We start from the raw sequence: 18,860 nt of genomic DNA on the forward strand, positions 1-18,860 counted from the left end.
AGGGAGCAGCAGGGCGGTGGAGCGGGTTTTGCGCACTGGTTTCGAGACACTGGATTTTTTTTTAAGTCCAAATGTAAACAATAAAACCGATAAGCGCTGTGCAGACTGCGCGGGTCTCTACGCTGCGCCCTGGCTGCAGCCGGGTCTGCGCATTGTTCCCAATTCCTCTGACCCGGCTAATTTGCCCTGCGAGGGGGGCTCCGTACCTTTGAAAAGGACACGCCAGATTTTTGCACGTGCCACGAAAAATCCTATTTAAACGCATCCGATTGTGAACTCTGCTCTGTGACCGGGCAAGAGGCCGAAAGAATTAAGAAAAGAAAGTTCCTGGAACGAACCGTAAGAAGCTGGGGCCACATATACATTTTTCTTTTTATAGCCATGGGTGTGTGTGTGTGTGTTTGTGTGTGTGTGTGTTTGTGTGTGTGTGGGGGGGGGGGTAGCGGGAAAACAGTTTTCTCCATGAAATATCTTTGGGCAGGAGGAGACACCCAGATGCACACTCCAAACTTGGGCACTCGGTTTGAAATCAGAGAAGCAATTTAATCTACGCTCTGTGAATCAATTTAAGGATGATCGCAGTGCAAAAGCGTCTTGATAGATGCTGAACCGCAAATATACCTTATGCATGTGGAATCCGCTGATCTATTCTTTAATATTTTAAAAATGAGGGCTATTACCAGGGTGACTGAATCCTCAACAAACACATTTTCATAGACTTCTGCGTGGTGATTGCTTTGTGTGAAATCGTGTTTGGGTGATAATAGGGAAAATCAGGAGCGTGTTTACTGCATTTCCGATCTAAGCGCTCGCCGGCCCCTCCAGACGCTCCTGGTCCTCCCATGCTGAGCGGCGCTTGCAGGGCGACAAACAATCGCTTAGCAACACGAGGCAGGCAATTTGCGTGCGTCGTATTTGTTATTCCAATGGCACCGAGCAACGCGAGGCTGCTGATTGTTTGTTTAGCGCGCTGTGGACACTTGTGGGTTTCGGCCCCGCGGAGGAGGCGCAGCGCCCCTGACTGCCTTCCACGGCTCTCGCCTCCCTACCGCCTCAGAGGAGCGTCTTTGGATTGAGGGGCAACCCGAAGGAAGAGACCCCATCGTATCGGGGTGAGCTCCCCCCGAGAGCCCTCTGAATAACTGGAGTGGGGTGGCCTCGGGGTCCCTGTGACTTCTTCCCGGAAAGCCACCACCCACGGCAAGACAGAGCTTTCAGCCTTGCATTTCGTCATCTTAGACCCGGCTGATACAGAGACCCTGCCCTCAGGTGGGGGTGGGGACAGCAGGCTCCTTTGTCCCAATGAAAAGTTCTAGAAATGCTTCTAATTCCACCCTCAGTCTCCTTGGCAAACGGGGGACAACTGCCCAGCCGCATTAAATGTTCGGGTTGTAAGGGACCCAATGAAGGTTGGCATTGGTTCAATAACTTAAAAACCTGAGGCCTGGAGAGGAGGGATGATTTGCAAGGTGGCAACGTTAGGTCTAGAACTGTGACGCTCCAGACTCGCTGGACCCCCTGCTCTTCCTTCCAGGAATCGGATGGCACAGTGGGGAGGCTGCAGAAAAACGAGCGGCGAAGCTTAGGGCTTTGCTAAATCTGATTATTAAAGAGAACTCTGTGCCCGGTGGAAGGAGGCAGGACGGCGTGTCGCAAGTTAAGAGAGGAGGTTGCCTTATTTAAAAATTCGGAGGTACGCTGAGATCTGAGGCTGAAGTCGCCCCGTGGTGCTGCTCCGAGCACTTTTGCAGAAACCCACGAGGAATACGCCCCGCTTTCCCACTGTACTTCTGCCAATGCCTGACTCATCAAAGGTCTTGAAGGAGCCACACGCGTGCGCGCGCACCGCTGCGTGCGCCCAGCCACGAACACAAACGCAGCCAGAGTCCTTGCTAAAGTTGCAGCCTCTAGTCGTGTTCCATCATTTGCCCTGTAGAATTAAACTTGGAAAAGGTTGGCGGGGAATGTGTGTGTCCAGAACCTACCTGGTGATTTTTAAGTCTTTAAGAACGGGGGAAAAAAAAAAAAAAAAAGCTTCCATCCCTAGTTAGTGGGAGAGGGAGAGGCGATACACTTCTTTCCCTAGATCTGACCTCTCTTGGGGGGGGGGGCGCGGGGGGGTTACACTCCTTCCTCTGGGAGCGGTGTTTATTGCAAAAAAAAAAAAAAAAAATCCAGCGCATCCCCAAATTGAGACCCATCTGCGTCCTACCCTAATCTCCTCCTACAACCACTTCTAAGTTGCTCAGCACTCATAGAAGCAAAGCTCTCAAGCCACGAGCGGGTGAGCGCGTGGGCATGAGGGCGCCGAGGTCCACGCGGGGAGGCCCAGGAGGAGAAGCGCCACCGCCTAGCTTCTGCCGATCAGCGCTGCGCGCCTCCGGAGTTCTACGCGCAGGCAGGACCAAACCTCCGCGCAATCTCTCCTCTGACCCGAAACCAGCAATTAAGTACCCTTTCCCCTTTGCCTCAGAGCCACGGAGGAGGCAGCCCACATACTTAGCCGTAGTGCGGCAACTTCAGATACTCTTGCTGGGGCCCCAGGTTAATTAGCCAGTAAGAAATAGCGAAAAATGGGCGTGAGTTAAAGTCGGCCATCCTTCGGGAAACCCGAGGTGCCCCGGTACCCCGGCGCTGGGCGGTCTCGCCTGGGCCCGGCACTGCCCTTTCCCCTGGAGTGGCCGGAGTTGCCTGCGCGAAGGGCCGAGAAAGTACGGCTCTGCAAGACCGGGACTTGCGCCGGGCTCGAAGGACCTCGGGGGCTGCTTTCGTTCCGCGCCCAGCGTATCCTACCTTCCCGCAGGGCGCTCGGCCGCCTGCGCTCCGTCGTGGACCGGCCGCGCCTCCAGCAGCTCCGGCTGACGGGCCGTGACGCGCCGAGGAATCGGCAAATCACCGTGGCCGCCTGCCGAGAGCAGAGCCGAACTTCGGCCAGGCCACCGGGGCGCAGGGGTCCCAGCTTAGGCCTGCCAGGGGAAGGACAGCTTAGGGGGCCTGTCCCAGTCAGGGAATCAGCAAGTCGAAAGGGAAAAATGCGATTCAATTGTTGGGAAAGGGGACAGAGAATCCCTAAAGTCCCATTTTTTGTATTTTGCACTGAAAACAAAAACGGTTAAGGGAGAAGACACCCTACTTCCGAAAAAAAAAAAATTAAAAAAAACCAAACACGAAACCTACTGACACCCACGCAGGAGGCAGTTGGAAGCATCGCCTCTGACTGCTACTCTGGGTGGCGAATTTTAAAGTAGTGGATGAATTTGGTCTCCGTAAGGGTAAGGGCCTACCTAGGTAAGGGCCTAGGGACTGCTATGCTAGTTTTCAGACCCAAAGTGACTGCAAAAAATAAAAAAATCTATCTATATGTGTGTATATATATATATATATATATATATACACACACACACAATTAAGAACCACGATGCACTTCTTTCGTCGTTTTGTCATTACAAATTTTGGCGTTTGCAAAAACAAAAGGGTTTTTTGGGGGGGGGGGTAACCAATTCCATTCGGAAGAGGATGTCAAGATAAAAAACAGAGGTGAAATTAGGCGGCCAGTGCGTGGGGGCCGAAGGAAGAGCGGAATTTCAAACTCGCTTGATTGAGGCCGCAGCCCCTCACATTTTCTAAAACAAAACACATTCCGAAAGGAAAAGAAAAATGTAGCCCCAAAGTAAAACTGGCCACAATGAATTTGAGTTTCATGGAGAGGAAATCGCACCCAGTAATAGGACCCAATCTGAGGAAAAAAGGTGGGGGGCGGAGAGGTCGGCAGAGGGAGTTGTTAACGGCGGCCTCACGGTGGAATTAATGAGATTAACCGGGGCAATTAGGACGCCCGCCCAGCTCCGCCGGCCCGCGGCGGGGCGGCTGAATGGAAAAGATTAGGTTAATTTCATTAATTCGCAATCCACAATCTATTTTCAGGCCCCCGTAGCCCCCTCCCCTTGGCACCTCTTCCCCTCCCCCTCTGTTCAAGCCCCCCCACCCAAAGGAACAGAAAGGGCCAAATCTGGTTCTGTTTGTCATCTGCATATTACCAGGAACTAAATCCAGGATGACGTCGACTCAGTATAAAACCAACAAGAGGTTCAGCTGGTCTAAACTCCGTCCTACCCGCGAGTTGAGTTCGGCGAACGCTGCAGCGAGGGGAGGGCGGGAGGAGGGAGAGCGGACGCAGGGGGCGGGGAGGGGCGCGGGGCTGCGCGCTCGCCGGCTCTCTCTTTCGGTTTGGTCCGCCGCGGGAGGAGCGTGGACCCCCCCACTTTGAGGCTTTTTCCTCGGCGCGTCCCCGCCGCCCCCCGGTCCCGGCGCGGGGCTTGGGGATGCCCGCCAGCATGTTCAGCATCGACAACATCCTGGCCGCCCGGCCGCGCTGCAAGGACTCGGTGCTGCCGGTGGCGCCCAGCGCCGCGGCTCCCGTCGTCTTCCCGGCCCTGCACGGGGACTCGCTCTACGGCGCCGGCGGCGGCGCCTCCTCGGACTATGGCGCCTTCTACCCGCGCCCCGTGGCCCCCGGCGGCGCAGGCCTCCCGGCCGCGGTCGGCGGCTCCCGCCTGGGCTACAACAACTACTTCTACGGGCAGCTGCACGTGCAGGCGGCACCCGTGGGCCCGGCCTGCTGCGGGGCCGTGCCGCCGCTGGGTGCCCAGCAGTGCTCCTGCGTCCCGACGCCCCCAGGTAGGGTCGCGCTCGCGCCGGCCTCGGCCTCGGCGGCCGGCCGCGGTCCTCAGCCCCCGGGACGTGGGTGGGCGGTGGCGCTCGCCTTTTTCACTTTGCACAAACTTTTCTCCTCTTGCAAACCTGCCCCCACCCGACCCCCGTCTTTTCGTGGATCGGGCGCAGGCGTTTGCACACTTGCTGCAAACTTTAGGCGAGAGTTAGCGGAGACTGTAACAGTGCCTGCGTGGAGGAGACTTTTAGGATTTTAGAATTTAGCCTTTTAGGATTCCCTAACCGGCTTTGGGCGTGTGCGGGTGGACGCGGTCGCACGGTCCCCCGGTTCCTCACACCCTGTTTTCCGCGCACCCCATTTCCCAGCACCCCCTTGCAGACGATTTTAAATCCGGAGTGGGTCGCGGGCGGGCGGGCGGGCGTGTGCGCGCGTGGTGGCAACGGAGGCGGCTGACCGTACGCCTTACTCTGTCGCAGGCTACGAGGGCCCCGGCTCGGTGCTGGTGTCCCCTGTGCCGCACCAGATGCTGCCCTACATGAACGTGGGCACCCTGTCGCGCACCGAGCTGCAGCTCCTCAACCAGCTGCATTGCCGGCGGAAGCGGCGGCACCGCACCATCTTCACCGACGAGCAGCTCGAGGCTCTGGAGAACCTCTTCCAGGAGACCAAGTACCCAGACGTGGGTACCCGCGAGCAGCTGGCCCGGAAGGTGCACCTCCGCGAGGAGAAAGTGGAGGTAGGCGCGGGACCCCGCCGGGGCGCGCCCCACGGCCCTTCCCAGCGAAATAAGGCTCCAGCCGGGTTTGCTCAGCTCTCCTTGGGTCTCCCTGCTCTTTAAAAACATCCCAGCAGCGGCCTGGAGGGCGCTTTAGGCCCAGGAAGTTGGATGAAAATACGGAAGCGGGAGCGGGCCTCCTTTTGATGGCGTGCGCGCGGGGTCCCCGGGTTCCCTCTCCACGCCGGGGTCGTCCCGGAGGTGCCCGGGCATGGCGGGGGCGCGCCTTTGATCCTAACCGTTGTTTCGTCCTCCGTTGCGCAACAGGTCTGGTTTAAAAACCGCCGCGCCAAATGGAGGCGGCAGAAGCGGTCCTCGTCGGAGGAGTCGGAAAACGCCGAGAAGTGGAACAAGACGTCGTCGAAGGCGTCGCCTGAGAAGAGGGAAGAGGAAGGTAAAAGCGATTTGGACTCGGACAGCTGACGGCCGCGGGCCGGCCGTGGCCCTTGCCTAACTCGAAGGACTTGCACACCCAGACGATGCTACTTTCTTGCACACGCGCTGCCTTGCGGGAGGGGGGTCGAGAACGAGGAACGAGGAGCTGTAAATAGTGTACCGTCCGGAGGGTGGGCGCCTGGGGTCGGGCCGCGCCGGGGCTTGCTGCCCCGAAGTCCGAGGCCGCCGGCGACTCGCTCCCCACCGTAGTATTTATAGTTAAATTAACGGTGACAATACAATAAAGTGACGGCGATGTAGACGGGCCACATTCTGTATTTCGTACCCCACCGCCAGCACCATCGGAGGCCCACAAAAAAAAAAAAAAAAGTCTGGTTAGTCTATAGCTTCAAAAGGAAAACTGGGCAGCTCTGATCTGCCCAAAAAAGAAAAAAAAAGAGAGAGAGAGAGACAGAAGGTCTGGGTACGAATGGTCACAGGACCAGGTGTCCTGGTTTAAACTTCGTCTGTAGGTTTCCGGGCAGGGGTGGAGAGTGGCATTGCCGGCTTGTCTGGGGGAGGTAGCGTTGCCCCTGCGAGCAGGCTGCCTGGGATTCCTGTTCCCCCTCGCCCGTGGGCAGAGCCAGGACCGTTTTCCTCCTTGCTGCCCATGGGATAGCGGATAAGCAGGATCTGCTTGGAGTTGAGGGATCCTGGCAGCGTCTCCAGAGTCCGTTTAGGCTGCTCACCCGGCCCTGCTCCCGCGAAATCCCCAGACCTAAGGCGGCGGGTCCGCGTGGAATTAGGCAGGCATGCCCTCTCTCCAGAAGCTTTCCTGGGTCTTTCCTGGTCTCCCTCGCCGCTCCCCTCCTCCCCGGCGAAAGTTTCTGCCCCACAGCCCTGCTGGGCAGCCGGAGCTGTGCGCCCAAGAGCCCAGTGGGGAGCCTGCCGGTGCGGGGGCCCATCGTGCTTCTCCCTGGGAGTTTGGGATGACCAGGTGCCCATCCTGAGCCCTGCATGCTGTCCGCCTTCCGGGCCTAGAGCACACCAGCGGCTGTGGCAGAGTCATAGCGAGGTGGGAGTGCTGAGCCTTTGGCTTTCTCTGCCTACTGTCTCTGCTCTGCACCTGATGGGGCCAGAGTAGGAGAAGCCCCGGAGCGGCTGGGGCGCTGGTCAGTAGCTTGGGAAGGCCTGGAGAAGCTTCCCGATGGTGCTGGAGAAGCGCTGGGGGCGAAGATGAGAGCATGCATTCTGTACGTTTCTCCAGACCATGGGGAGGATGGAGTGGAGGCCAAGGGCCAGCAGGAATGGCTTTGAATGTGTTAAACTTGATTGGGTTTGCATTAAATTCATTTTATAGACAAGGAAGCTCAGGTTCAGAGAGCGTCCCGACGTGTCTGCTGCCGAGGAGGTGAGCTCGTCCCTTCTCCTGGGCGGCCTCCGGCAAGGAGCACAGAACACACAAAGTAACCTTTTTTTTTTTTTTCCTTTTACAAGAAGCAGTAGTTTTTTTTTTTTTTCACAGCATTTATCAGGTTTAAAAGGTAGAAGTGACTCTTGGAGCAGGTGAAAGCACTTAGGAAATAAGGGGTGGCCCCCAAACAGCACCTGTTAAATAAAGAGGATCCGTAAATGAAGGAGATGGGGAGCAGTTTGGAGACCAGGTCTGCCTCAAGGGGCAAGATTGCCTGGGTTCCTCTCCAGACTCCGCCGTTTGTGACGTCGGGCAAATGACTGAACCTCCCGCTGTGCCTCACCTTCCATGACTGTAAAATGGGCACAGTAATAACATCTGCCTTTCAGGGGGGTTTTGGACATGAGGCACTATCTAGCTCATTAAAGGTAGAATGACACCTAGTACGGGGGAATCTTTCATGGCTACTTATTTGTTCTTAATGTGATTATGACATATTATGTCAGACATAGCACTTCAAGATTTATGTACCTTATCTCATTTTACCTTTCATGTACTCTGAGATGGGGAATGTTTTCACCGTTTTACAGACGAGGAACCTAAGGTTCAGAAAGGTTAAATACTTTTTAACAACATTCAGCTTGTAAGAAATAAAGGGGAGACAGCATCTTCGCCCAAGTAAATCTTATATTGTAATTGGAAATGTTTCCACTCATGTCAGTTCTGGTGAGAAATACTCAGAGAAGCTGTTCCATTAATTTCAAATGAATCTTGCAATGGCCATTATGGTACCTCCTCGTTAGATATCGGACTCCCAGGGGGAGAGCCTTGCCTGCCCGACACCCCTTCTGTATCACTGTTCCGAGGTGCTGCTGTCTGTCTCATTTAGAGAGGGGTGAGCCCTGTCTTCCACCCTTCCTCCAGTACTCCCTTAGTCTAGAACATTCTGACATACAACAGAAGCAGGCAGCATCATTTCACCCTGAGAAATCTGACGTCTCCAGAACTCTATAACCTCCTGTGTGTCTTTCTCCACAGCTTGTCCCTAGACTCCTTATAAGTAGGATCTTTCATTAAAAAAAAAAAAAATTGTATTTGTTTAGCCTGGAGAAGTGTCCTCAACAAGTGACAGGGAGGGGGATTGAGGGAGGGGTAGGTTCTCAGATACACCTCCCCCACGGGCACCTGGCGAAAAGCCACAGCTAGTGGGGTGTGCAAGGAGGGGGGCGGGATGGGGAGCGGGACAGCTGCTCCCAGCTTGGCCTGGGCAGGGCCAGGATGGCAAGAGAAAGCTCCCCCCCCGTCCAGGTCTTCACGCAGAAGGACCCGGCGAAGCACTTTAGTATCGGCCCAGCTCACAGGAAATAAACATAACAGACATCTGGAGCAAAGAGGGAAATGTCAGGATGGTCTGATTCCAGTCCGGCCACCTCCTCCTGCATTCCCCAGGCAGCTGTGAGGCTCAAACCTTCATCTTAGCCCGGCTGTTGGGGTCAGGGACGGCCACACGGTGTCTGGGAGCAGAGGCTTTCAAGAGCTGTCTTTGCACCTTGTAATTGTCTTGGGTGAGAATTTGGATCCCGGTGTTAGAAAAGTGATGTGTATGTGTTCCCGTGGGTGGGACGTAAGCCAGGTGACGGGCGAAGTGGTTTCCAGTCTTCACAACATCTCCCCCTTCCCGCTTGAAGGTGTTCTCCCCATTTCACCATTGAACAAACTGAGGCACAAAGTTATCACAGAGGGCCAGGATGAGAACTGCCATCTCCAAGGGACAGGGCTCTTTTCCATAAATCAGGCTGCCTCACAGAACCCAGGCTGTTCTTTTCTGGTGGTGGTTGAAGCTGCGTTTATAAGTTCCGCAGGAGTGAATGCAGTTGCCCCTGGGGGACACAGGAATTAATCTGCCACAAGGTGCCAGACAGGCTCTGGCAAAGAACAATGATGACCATTAGAACCCCTGACATCAGTCTAGCACTTTCGACTGCCAAGCCCTTCTGCACGCCTCTCGAGCCTTCAGGAGGTGGGAGTCGCAGCCCATTTTGCAGATTGGAAATGGAGGTTCAGAGAGACTAAATGCCTTCCCTGGGACACTTAGTAAAGGGCAGAGCAGACCTGAGCAGAGCCCCCACCTGCCTCTTGGGATTGGTGGCAAGATATGGGGTGACGACTTCCGGGTACCCCAGGTCACCTGAGCCAAGGAGGCCCTTGGCTGCAAGGAGCTGACCAGTAAGAGACCACGGAGTGTATGGGGGAAGATGGGGGGCCCCTTGCCCCAGGGAGGGTGTGTTCATCTTCTTAGCTATGGGCTATGCAGGGGGGATGGGGGAGGGGGAAGGGCTTAAAACAATTGCTTTACAAACCGCACCCTTGGAGAGTGTATCTCAATGACAGTTCTTCAATCAAGTTTGCCTTTTACTGACTTTGGAACTTTGAGCTTACATTCTAAGCCTTGTGCAAAGGATGTCGTTTCAATGGGTGTGTGTGAGATCAGGTTGGCAGGTTCCTCTTTTCATTTCTTGGCATGTGGGAGAAAACGGGGGCCGAGAGGTAGGGGTGACAGGGCATGCTTTTTCTGAACTGTACGAGGTTTTCAGTAAAATAGTTCAGGCACCAAGTCCCCCACCCAAAGATCCCTGCGTCTGTCACCTAGGGTCCCCCAAATGAACCCTCCTTTGTTCATTGCACATCCAATCGGTCACCTCTTTAAGTGAAACAGATGCTAACTTTCACCTGTACGAAGATGGAATTCCAGCCCAGGGAGGGCAGGGCAACATGAGGTGGCGAGTGGACAGCTGGGTGGCTGGCCCTTAAGTCACACTGGTCCAAGCCTCCATCCGGATGGGGCTGTGTGCTTGTCAAGTGACCTGGGAGAGGTTCCTTCTTCACCTGCAAAATGTGCTTGGGTAGAGGATTAGAGATAATATAAGAACCCAGCAGAGTGTCTGACACATTTATTATTGTGTGTTTTGAAAAACCACTCAAATCAGCTGGCTAATGCTCTGCCTAAGTAGATTGGAATTAGAAATTCAGGAATGCACCTTGTTGTTAATTGTTGCTGGCTTAGGAGTTTATGCATGACCACAGGACACAAACTCTAACGAAATTAAATGTGATTGCCATGGATTTAAGACAAGGAAGTATCTGATAAGGTATAATGGATTGCATTCTGTTTAAGAGCTTTAGGACACGGCGATTGACAGTGAAGAAGGGGCGAACTGGGAGTGGATTTGGATTCGATTTCCAGGTTTTGTGAAATGACCTTGAAGTTTTTCAAAAGGAAAATGAAAACCAAACACAGCATCCGGTGCAAAGCTCCTTGAAAGTTCTGGGAGACATGGATCGGGCTGGGTCTTTTGGTTGTGAGAGTTTCTCACTTGTCGGTGGGACATGGGGTATCCCCGAGGTCTGTCCCTTGAGCCATGTGACAACACGGAAGACCCCTGTTTGTCACAGCTGGGTTTTAAATCTGGGCAAGATAAAAAGCCATTGTCTTTGCCGTGCAAATGACCCACAGAACAAACAGAATGAATTATGGCATGTTGTGGTATTTTAAAGTGCGTCTATAATTTTTGGATTCCAGCAGCCCTCATTTGTTCTCAAGTGTCCAGCCCTGGGACGCATCAGTGAAGAGAGATCTTAAGAATTCCTCTCCCAACCCCTCCTCCTCTCCTTAGGCATTCGTTCCACTTACACCTTCTGTTTTCCTAATTTTGAGGTCCTCTGGCATCTGCTGACCAAATCAAGCGGCTGGGTTCAGTCGGATGAACTTCATTTAGCTGGGCATTTGCACGCCCTCCCTTACCCTGAGCTGATTTATAGAAGCTATAATTAGTGAGATAACTTTAGCCGAGATGGACAGAGTTGCAAAGTGTCCGTATCATTTCCTCCCTGATTTACCAGTTGTATGATGCCGAGCCCAGGAGATGCTTCACCCCTGCTGCGTGATCAGTGAGACTGACCCTGCAAGGGAGCGCTGCAGGTTCAGGGGACAAATTCTCCTTGTGGAACTGGGGAAGGCTGAGCGCTCTTTCCTGGCCACTGCCACACCCCCCACACACACTCAGAACTAACACAGGATAGCTGGTTTAAAATTTGGGGGAGGGCACAGAAATATCTAAAAAATAAGAAATCTTCGGAGAAAAGACCTGTGTTTTCCAGCAGCCTACAGTGAGAAATACAGAGTGTCATAAGTGCGGTGTCCACAAGCCGTCCACAGCACAGTGGCAGCGGTCCCACATGGCTGCAGGGCTGCACAGAGGATGGAGAGGCTGTCAAGGGCATCCTTCCTGAGAGGGGGAGCTTGTGGGCTTGGGAGGGCCTGCGCCAGCCGGGTAGGAGCTCACTGCAGAGACAGCCCTGGGGCCAGCGTGGTCTGAATCACACCAGTTAACGTCTGACCAGCCAGCCTCACGGTGACTGTGCCTGTTTTATTCGTGTCCTAAAGAAATTCTTGACATCACCTGGCAAGACCAAGCAATGCTTCTTTCCAGATGGAGTAGGGCTAATCCTCCTTTGAAAATCCTCAAAGTGCTAACTCTGGGACCAGAAAAATAAAACTGCCCTTCTCCAAGAAACAGGGAAGCCCAGAGCATTTGGAAAGATCCCCCCCCCCTCCTCTGCTAAGAAGACTCAGGACTCTGTGAAGTCGGAATCCCATCTGCTCGTTTCATCTGAAGATGTTCCGACCGAAGGCCAGATGGCTGGGACATTGTTTTGTATTTGAGGAATAAATATTTAAATCTGAAACCAAGGGAATCACTTTCTACTGAAGTGGGCAAGGATGGAAAGTCGTGTGTGTGTGGGGATGCCGCCCTGCCCCCCGCCATCCTAACCATAATCTGGGCGTGCATGATGATTCCTGCCATGCTTGAAACCTTCAAAGAGGTGTCCCCCCTCCACTGGTGCAGGGTGCCAGGAGCAGGGTGACTCTCCCTCCGTTTCAGGGTTGCTGTTTTCATTTCATGTCTGCTTCTGCTGCAAGAAGATTCCCGACGTGCATGGGTTGAAACGGAGACCCCATGCCTTAGTGTGATGAAACCCCCTTGGTTTTGTTTCAGTTTCGGCCTGTATGGTAACTGGACTCTGATACAAATGTGAGTGGATGGAAACTTAACCCTTTTCTTGGCTGCAATTAAAGCTCTGAAAAGATCGTAGGTCTTTATGGTTGATTTCTGTCTTTCTGGAAGAGGTTTGCATTGTAGTTTTTTGGTTTTGTTTTGTTTTTTTTTTTAAGAAGAGAAGTATTTTCTGCAGTGCCAGGAGGGTGTGGTAAAAAAATGCATCTTATGTTTGGGAGGATCAACAGTTTCATAATCACATCCTTATCTAATCCCTTCTAAGCCTTATGAGGCCGGGTGGAAGTGTTTGCTGTCATCTTGTTACACAAGGACAGCTACTTCAACGGCTTTTGCCGTGTCCAGCACTGAGTGCCTTATCATCTGTACCTTATTTAATCCCGTTCCTGCCCCTGTGAAGTTGGCATTATTGTCGCCATTTGGCAGAAGGTGAAACGATGTCGTTCTTTCAAGTAAGGTCGCATCTGAGACTCTATGTCCAGTGCTCTCTCTACACTGCCAGGCTACCTCCCTTAATAAGGACCCACCAGGAGGTCTGGGCTCCAATCTCTGCCTGGTCACCAGCAGGCGGCGTCATCTGTGAGCTTCAGCCCCCTCATTTCCAATGTGAGAGGAATATAATTTCCTGCAACACATGAAAATCACCTGGGGTTTTGCAAACACAGATGATTAGTCATGGTAAATATATCAACGCATTAAAAATACAAGCACATAAACAACATTATTCATTGAAGATTTTCAACAATGATAATAATAACAATGGCCTCCATTCAGTTCACAAACGTTAAAAGGGTGCCCTGTCTGTGCCAGGCACTGTTCTAGGTGCTGAGGATACTGGAGTATCCTGGAGTTCCTGGTTCTGTTGGGGGACACATTTAGTCCCCAAGCAGACAGGCTGTGATTTCAGATTTCAGGGGTAAATGCTGAGATGAAAACCAACTCTTCTGCGGAGATGGAGGGAGCTAGGGGTTGAGGCAGAGTTTGGGATATTTTATGGTGTGGTCTGATGTTGTCTGTGTGGAGAGGGGTTTCAGTGTCATCTCAAGTAATCCTCCAAAGCCGGGGTGGACAAACTACAGCTAGAGGGCCAATCTGGTTCACTGTCTGTTTTGTCAATAAAGTTTTATTGGAGCACAGCCATGCCCGTTCATTTATGAGTTTTCTACAGTTGCTTTCCCCCTTTAATGGCAGAGTTGAACAGCTGCAGTAGGGATAGTAGGGCTTACAAAATGGAAAATATTAACTGTCTGGTCTTTCATAGAAAAAGTTTGCTCCTCGCCAGTCTAAAGTTTAGAGTTTAAGCCAGAAATGGAGTCTGTTGTCAATAAAGGATGGAGGCAGCGTTTACATCTGTTTGCCTAATGCTTTGTTTCCTTTCTCTGGGGTCTTAGCACAGTGTAGGCCCCCTGTGATGGGGGTAGGGGGCGGGATATAAGGCAGCATATGGAAGAACACAGTACGGTGCCTGCTGCCTGGGAGCTGCTCTCTTGGGGCTGTAGTCTGTGTGTGCAAGAAACAATTTCAGGACAATAGAAAACAGGACGTCAAGAAGGGCTCGATTATGTGACTTTGACTTGGAGACCAAGAGGAAAGACGGCTGCAACCCCGGAAGGCTTCCTGGAGGAAGTGGGAGTTGCAGACCAGTTAATATTTGGCCAGGCGGAGCAGAGGCATGAAGACAGGCAGGTACGGTGGCAGCAAGGAAGCCACCCTGCTCAGACCAGAGAGGAAGCTGTCTGGCTGTCACACTCCAGTGTTTCTGTGCGCAAGCCGTTCATCCAATGCTTGCCAGTCCTACTGAGTGCCGGGCCCTGTGCTGAGTTGGGTCACAAACAGGAACGGAGCAGCGTCCGTCCTCAGGCAGGAGGATTAGGCTGATTGGATACGAGATGACCAGTACTGAGGCGGAGGATGCTGGGCACCCCATGACATCCTGTGGTTGGGCAGAGGACGGGTCCTAGAAGACTTTTGCTGGTGGATCGTTGGAGCTATGTGGTTTGAGGCACCTGGTGATGGGCAGGGGGAGCGGGAGAGAGTCCTTCAGGAAGAGGGAACAGCTTGATCAAAGGCTTGGAGGTGGGTGGGCAGGGTGCCACCAGCGAGAGGGTTTGGCTGGGCAGAGAATGGAAGGAATGGAAGGTAGGAGCTTGCTGGGAATCCACAGTCTGGCACTGTGTAGTGTTCAGTTCACTATTTAAAACTAACCTGCAGAAGAGGCTTCTGTCTCCTCCCAGGTGTCGGGAGATAGTCAAGGAGATGACCAGGGCCATGCTAAGACAGCATTCACATCCACCGTCAGCCACAGGCCTTTCTGGCCCAGAGTTGCCTGCGGGGCCATATCTCACCAGCATCTGCTCAGCGTCCTCTCCATCTGCCATCACAGAACGAGAGAAAAACGTCTCACTCAGGGCCTTCTGCAAAGAAGATTTTTTTTTTTTTTTTTTTTTTGGAATGAGTTTTAAAATACACTGATTTGTGGCTGGTAGTCGAGTTCATCAAAGTGATTTTTCCAGATGCTATAATTCTTGGGCCGCTGACACATCAAGGCTCCCCCTATCCCCCAGCTCCAAGTCCTGAGCCGGCCGTAGGCACCAATCCTCACCCACGGGCACTAGCCCAAGCGTGCGTGCGGCAACTTACAGCTTCTAGAACTGTTCACTCCCTGTCTCTGCAACAACCAGGGGATGTGGCCATGGCAGGGGCTGTTCTTCCCATTTGACAGAGGAAGGAACTGACAGGCCCAGGGCAAGTGCTTCTGGGGACAGGTGGGAGCCAAACCCTCCTCTGAGCTCAGGGCTGGGCAGAGAGGGTGGGACCCCCTGGAGCACAAAGCCAGAGGACAGACGGCAAGGATTTCCCAACACCTTCCCCTTGCTCTTCCTGGGGGTTGAAGGACAACTCTCAGGCCTGAGAAACGGGGCTGGGCACGGGGCGATGGAGGTCAGGAGGTCAGGAGGGTGTCGGCAGAGAGGCTCGCTCCTGAGAGCTGGGCCCCGGCAGCACCAGCCCCGCTCAGCCCTCTTTGTCTCTTTCATGCTGATGATTGCCAAGTTAGCCTTCGAATTAGGACTAAGCATGGGGGTGGGAGGAATGGGGGGAGAACTGGATCGGCCTCAGAAGGTAGGCCTCTGCCACCTCCTGGCTTGGTGACCACTGGCCACCACACTCAACCTCTGGACCTCAGTTTCCCCATCTGTTAGGGAGAGTCATTAATCCTGCCTTGTCCACCTGCCAGGGTTGTGGAAGGGCCCACATGATTTGACGGATGGGAACAGGCTGTGTGACAGGTCCTATGACCCCATGTTGACCAATGTCCCCGGCTGCTTGAGGACTTTGGATTATTCCTAGCAGCGCCCCTCTCAGCTCTGACATTCTTTTTTTTTTTTTTTTTTATAAATTTATTTATTTATTTATTTATTTATTTTTGGCTGCGTTGGGTCTTCGTTGCTGTGCGCGGGCTTCTCATTGCGGTGGCTTCTCTATGTTGCGGAGCACAGGCTCTAGGCGTGCGGGCTTCAGTAGTTGTGGCACGCGGGCTCAGTAGTTGTGGCTCGCGGGCTCTAGAGCGCAGGCTCAGTAGCTGTGGCTCATGGGCTCAGTTGCTCTGCGGCATGTGGGATCTTCCCGGACCAGGGCTTGAACCCGTGTCCCCTGCATTGGCAGGTGGACTCTTAACCACTGTGCCACCAGGGAATTCCCCTCAGCTGTGACATTCTTTACTTCTTATTTGTTGGCCTCTCCCACATCCAGGCTGCTTCATGGAAGCATCTGTTTTTCACCTGGCCTGTCACTGTTATGGCCCAAGACATGTGGCCCCTGCCACGTGTTAGGTGGCTCCCTGACAATGCAGGCCACAGAACTGGCCGTCCCTTAGAAGCCCTTTGTGGGCCATTTAGTTTGTATCCTCTGCGGAAAGTGTAGGGCCTTAAAAGCATTTGGCCTCCTTTTTTTTTTTTTTTTTTTTTTCCTGCAGTGGGTTGCATTGTGTTCCCCAAAAGATATGTCCAAGTCCTAACCCCTGGGACCTGTGACTGTGACCTTGTTTGGAAAAAGGGTCTTTGTAGATGTAATTAAGCTAAGGATCTCAAGAGATCATCCTAGATTTAGGGTGGGGCCTAAGTCCCATGATGGGCATCCTTATAAGAGAAAGGAAAGGGGGATTTGAGGAAGGGGAGAAGACACACCAGGGGGAAGGTTCTGTGAAGCAGAGGCACGTTGGGCTGATGCTGCCACAAGCCATGGACACCTGCAGCCCCCGGGAACAAGAAGAAGCAGGGAGGATCCTCCCCTAGAGCTTTCAGAGGTGCCTTGGTCCTGCCAACCTGTCAGTTTGGGACTTCTGGCCTCTAGAGCTGGAAGATAATACACTTCCATTGCTGGAAGCCACCAAGTTTGCAGCAGGCGCCCTCATCACCAGCACAGATATCTTGGGCACTAATCCAGAGTCCCTGACACAACCTGCAGATGGTCAGGGTCTTCCTCTTCTTCCCGAGCCCTTGGGAAACTCCACCTCTGGAGAGTGCCTCCTGCTAGAAGCTGAAGGGATGTCAAAGTCATACTGTAGTGGGACGGAACGGGTGAGCCTGATGGCTGATGGGAAGATCTTTGTGGGAAGTGGCAGCAGTGGGGGCACTGAAGGGCCGGTCATGAACTCGGATATACTCGGTGCTACCACAGAGGTTCTGATTGAAGATTCAGACTCTACTGGACCTTAGAGGAAGGGAAGACTTTGGGCACTGGGACAGCTAAGACTTTGTATTTAAAAGACAAAAAGGACAAAAAAAAAATTTAAAGCATTTAAAATCTAGTAAAACATTTGTTGCAGCAACCCTAGGACATTAATATCCTGCTTTGCCCTGCAATGATGTCCCCAAATCTAACTCCTTCTACAGTTGTTTGTAATGATACTTAATAAGGGGATGGGGCCTTGTTCTTTCCCATCCCCGTGGCTGGAGCATTTCAGTGTTCCATTTAATTTTAGGATCTGTGAGAAGGCAGCAAGGAAAACTGTGAGCACTCTTGTGAAGTTAGGAAATCTTCATTATCTTTCTTCTGAAAGCATTACAGGATGACATTTAGAGGGAAATACTTTGAAGCCCAGGGGGTTGAGCGTGTGACCTTCAAGAAGGGAGTAGAGGACTTCCCTGGTGGTGCAGTGGTTAAGAATCCACCTGCCAATGCAGGGGACACGGGTTCGAGCCCCGGTCTGGGAAGATCCCACATGCCGCGGAGCAACTAAGCCCGTGCGCCACAACTACTGAGCCTGCACTCTAGAGCCCGCGAGCTGCAACTACTGAGCCCGCGCTCCACAACTACTGAAGCCCGTGTGCCTAGAGCCCGTGCTCTGCAACAAGAGAAGCCACTGCAGTTTGAGAAGCCTGCGCACCACAACAAAGAGTAGCCCCCACTCGCCACAAGTAGAGAAAGCCCACGCACAGCAACGAAGACCCAGTGTAGCCAAAAATAAATAAATAAATTAATTAATTAAAAAGAAGGGAGTGGAAAGGCCAGTACCCAGGCGGTCGGGCTGGCCTGGCCCCTACATGTGCCTCGGAACATCCGTCCATGCTGCTCCCTCTGCCAAGGATACCTCTTTTCCCCATAGTACTGCCTCTTGAAAATCCTATCATCTTCCAGCAGCTGCTCAGGAGGCAGTCAGGTGAGCAGGGAAATAGACACTGGCCCCAGACCCAGAGCCTCGGTGCGGCAAGAGAATGTGACCGGGCTCTATGCAGGCTTGACATTCTGGTCCCTTTGTGAGCTTGGGTAAAGCTCCTGCCTCTCTGGGCTTCGGTTTCCCCTTCTCTAAGTTCAGTTCAGTTCAACAGGTATTTATTAAGCATCTACTATGTATCAGGGAGTGTGTTTGGAGATTAAAGAGCATACGAACTAGTTCCATAGTTGTTACTTCTAATATTAGGACGTAGAGACATCTGTAGAAAGAGTGGGTGAGTGAGTGAATAAATGAGTACATGCCTTTCACCACCGGCTTGAGGTTGCTCTTCTTGCTGGGCCCTGCTGTGTGGTGGAGCCTGCTGCGTGCATGTCTGCCTTTCCCTCCACTTTCCTGCCCTGGAGGCAGCACCAACTGCAGAGTGGGTAGCAGACAGAACAGAAGCAGCTACAGAGGCTACAGAATTTGGATTTTTGCTGAATGATTGGGCTCATGCAGTGTGACCAGCTGTTTGGATCTTTGTAGGTCACCAGGAGACCCAAAGGCATTATGATCATCCTTCACAGACCCTTGTATGTTCATCGAGATAAAATCCTCCTGCTACAAACCCCAGAGAACTACCGCTTCCTCCTCTGTGCTGGGGTTTGTTACATCAACTCTGTTTGTGGTCCTCCTGCCACGGTCTGGGGCTCACAGAGCGTTTTGTTGCTGTTACCCACAGATCTGATTCAGTATCCCACTGGCTTTGGCATTGGACTGATTCCGTTCTCATTCTGACCCTGCCAGGTGTGAGCTTTGCGACTTGGGCAAGTCACCTCGCCTGAGCTTCATTTTCTTCATCGCGAGGGAGAGAATGGGTGTAATACACTTACCCC

General features: G+C 52.9%; 1 protein-coding gene across 1 annotated transcript; it reads left to right on the forward strand.

Annotated features, from left to right (window-relative positions):
• Positions 1-4,199: 4,199 nt before the first annotated feature.
• GSC (goosecoid homeobox) lies at positions 4,200-6,142 on the forward strand. Its single transcript, XM_082449221.1, has 3 exons — positions 4,200-4,677; positions 5,149-5,408; positions 5,715-6,142. Exons 1-3 carry the CDS (start codon positions 4,323-4,325, stop codon positions 5,868-5,870), a joined length of 771 nt encoding a protein of 256 aa, XP_082305347.1. The 5' UTR covers positions 4,200-4,322; the 3' UTR covers positions 5,871-6,142.
• Positions 6,143-18,860: the final 12,718 nt, after the last annotated feature.

This window comes from Balaenoptera physalus (genome assembly GCF_965194825.1).
Source record: "Balaenoptera physalus genome assembly, chromosome: 2".
NCBI lineage: Eukaryota > Metazoa > Chordata > Mammalia > Artiodactyla > Balaenopteridae > Balaenoptera > Balaenoptera physalus.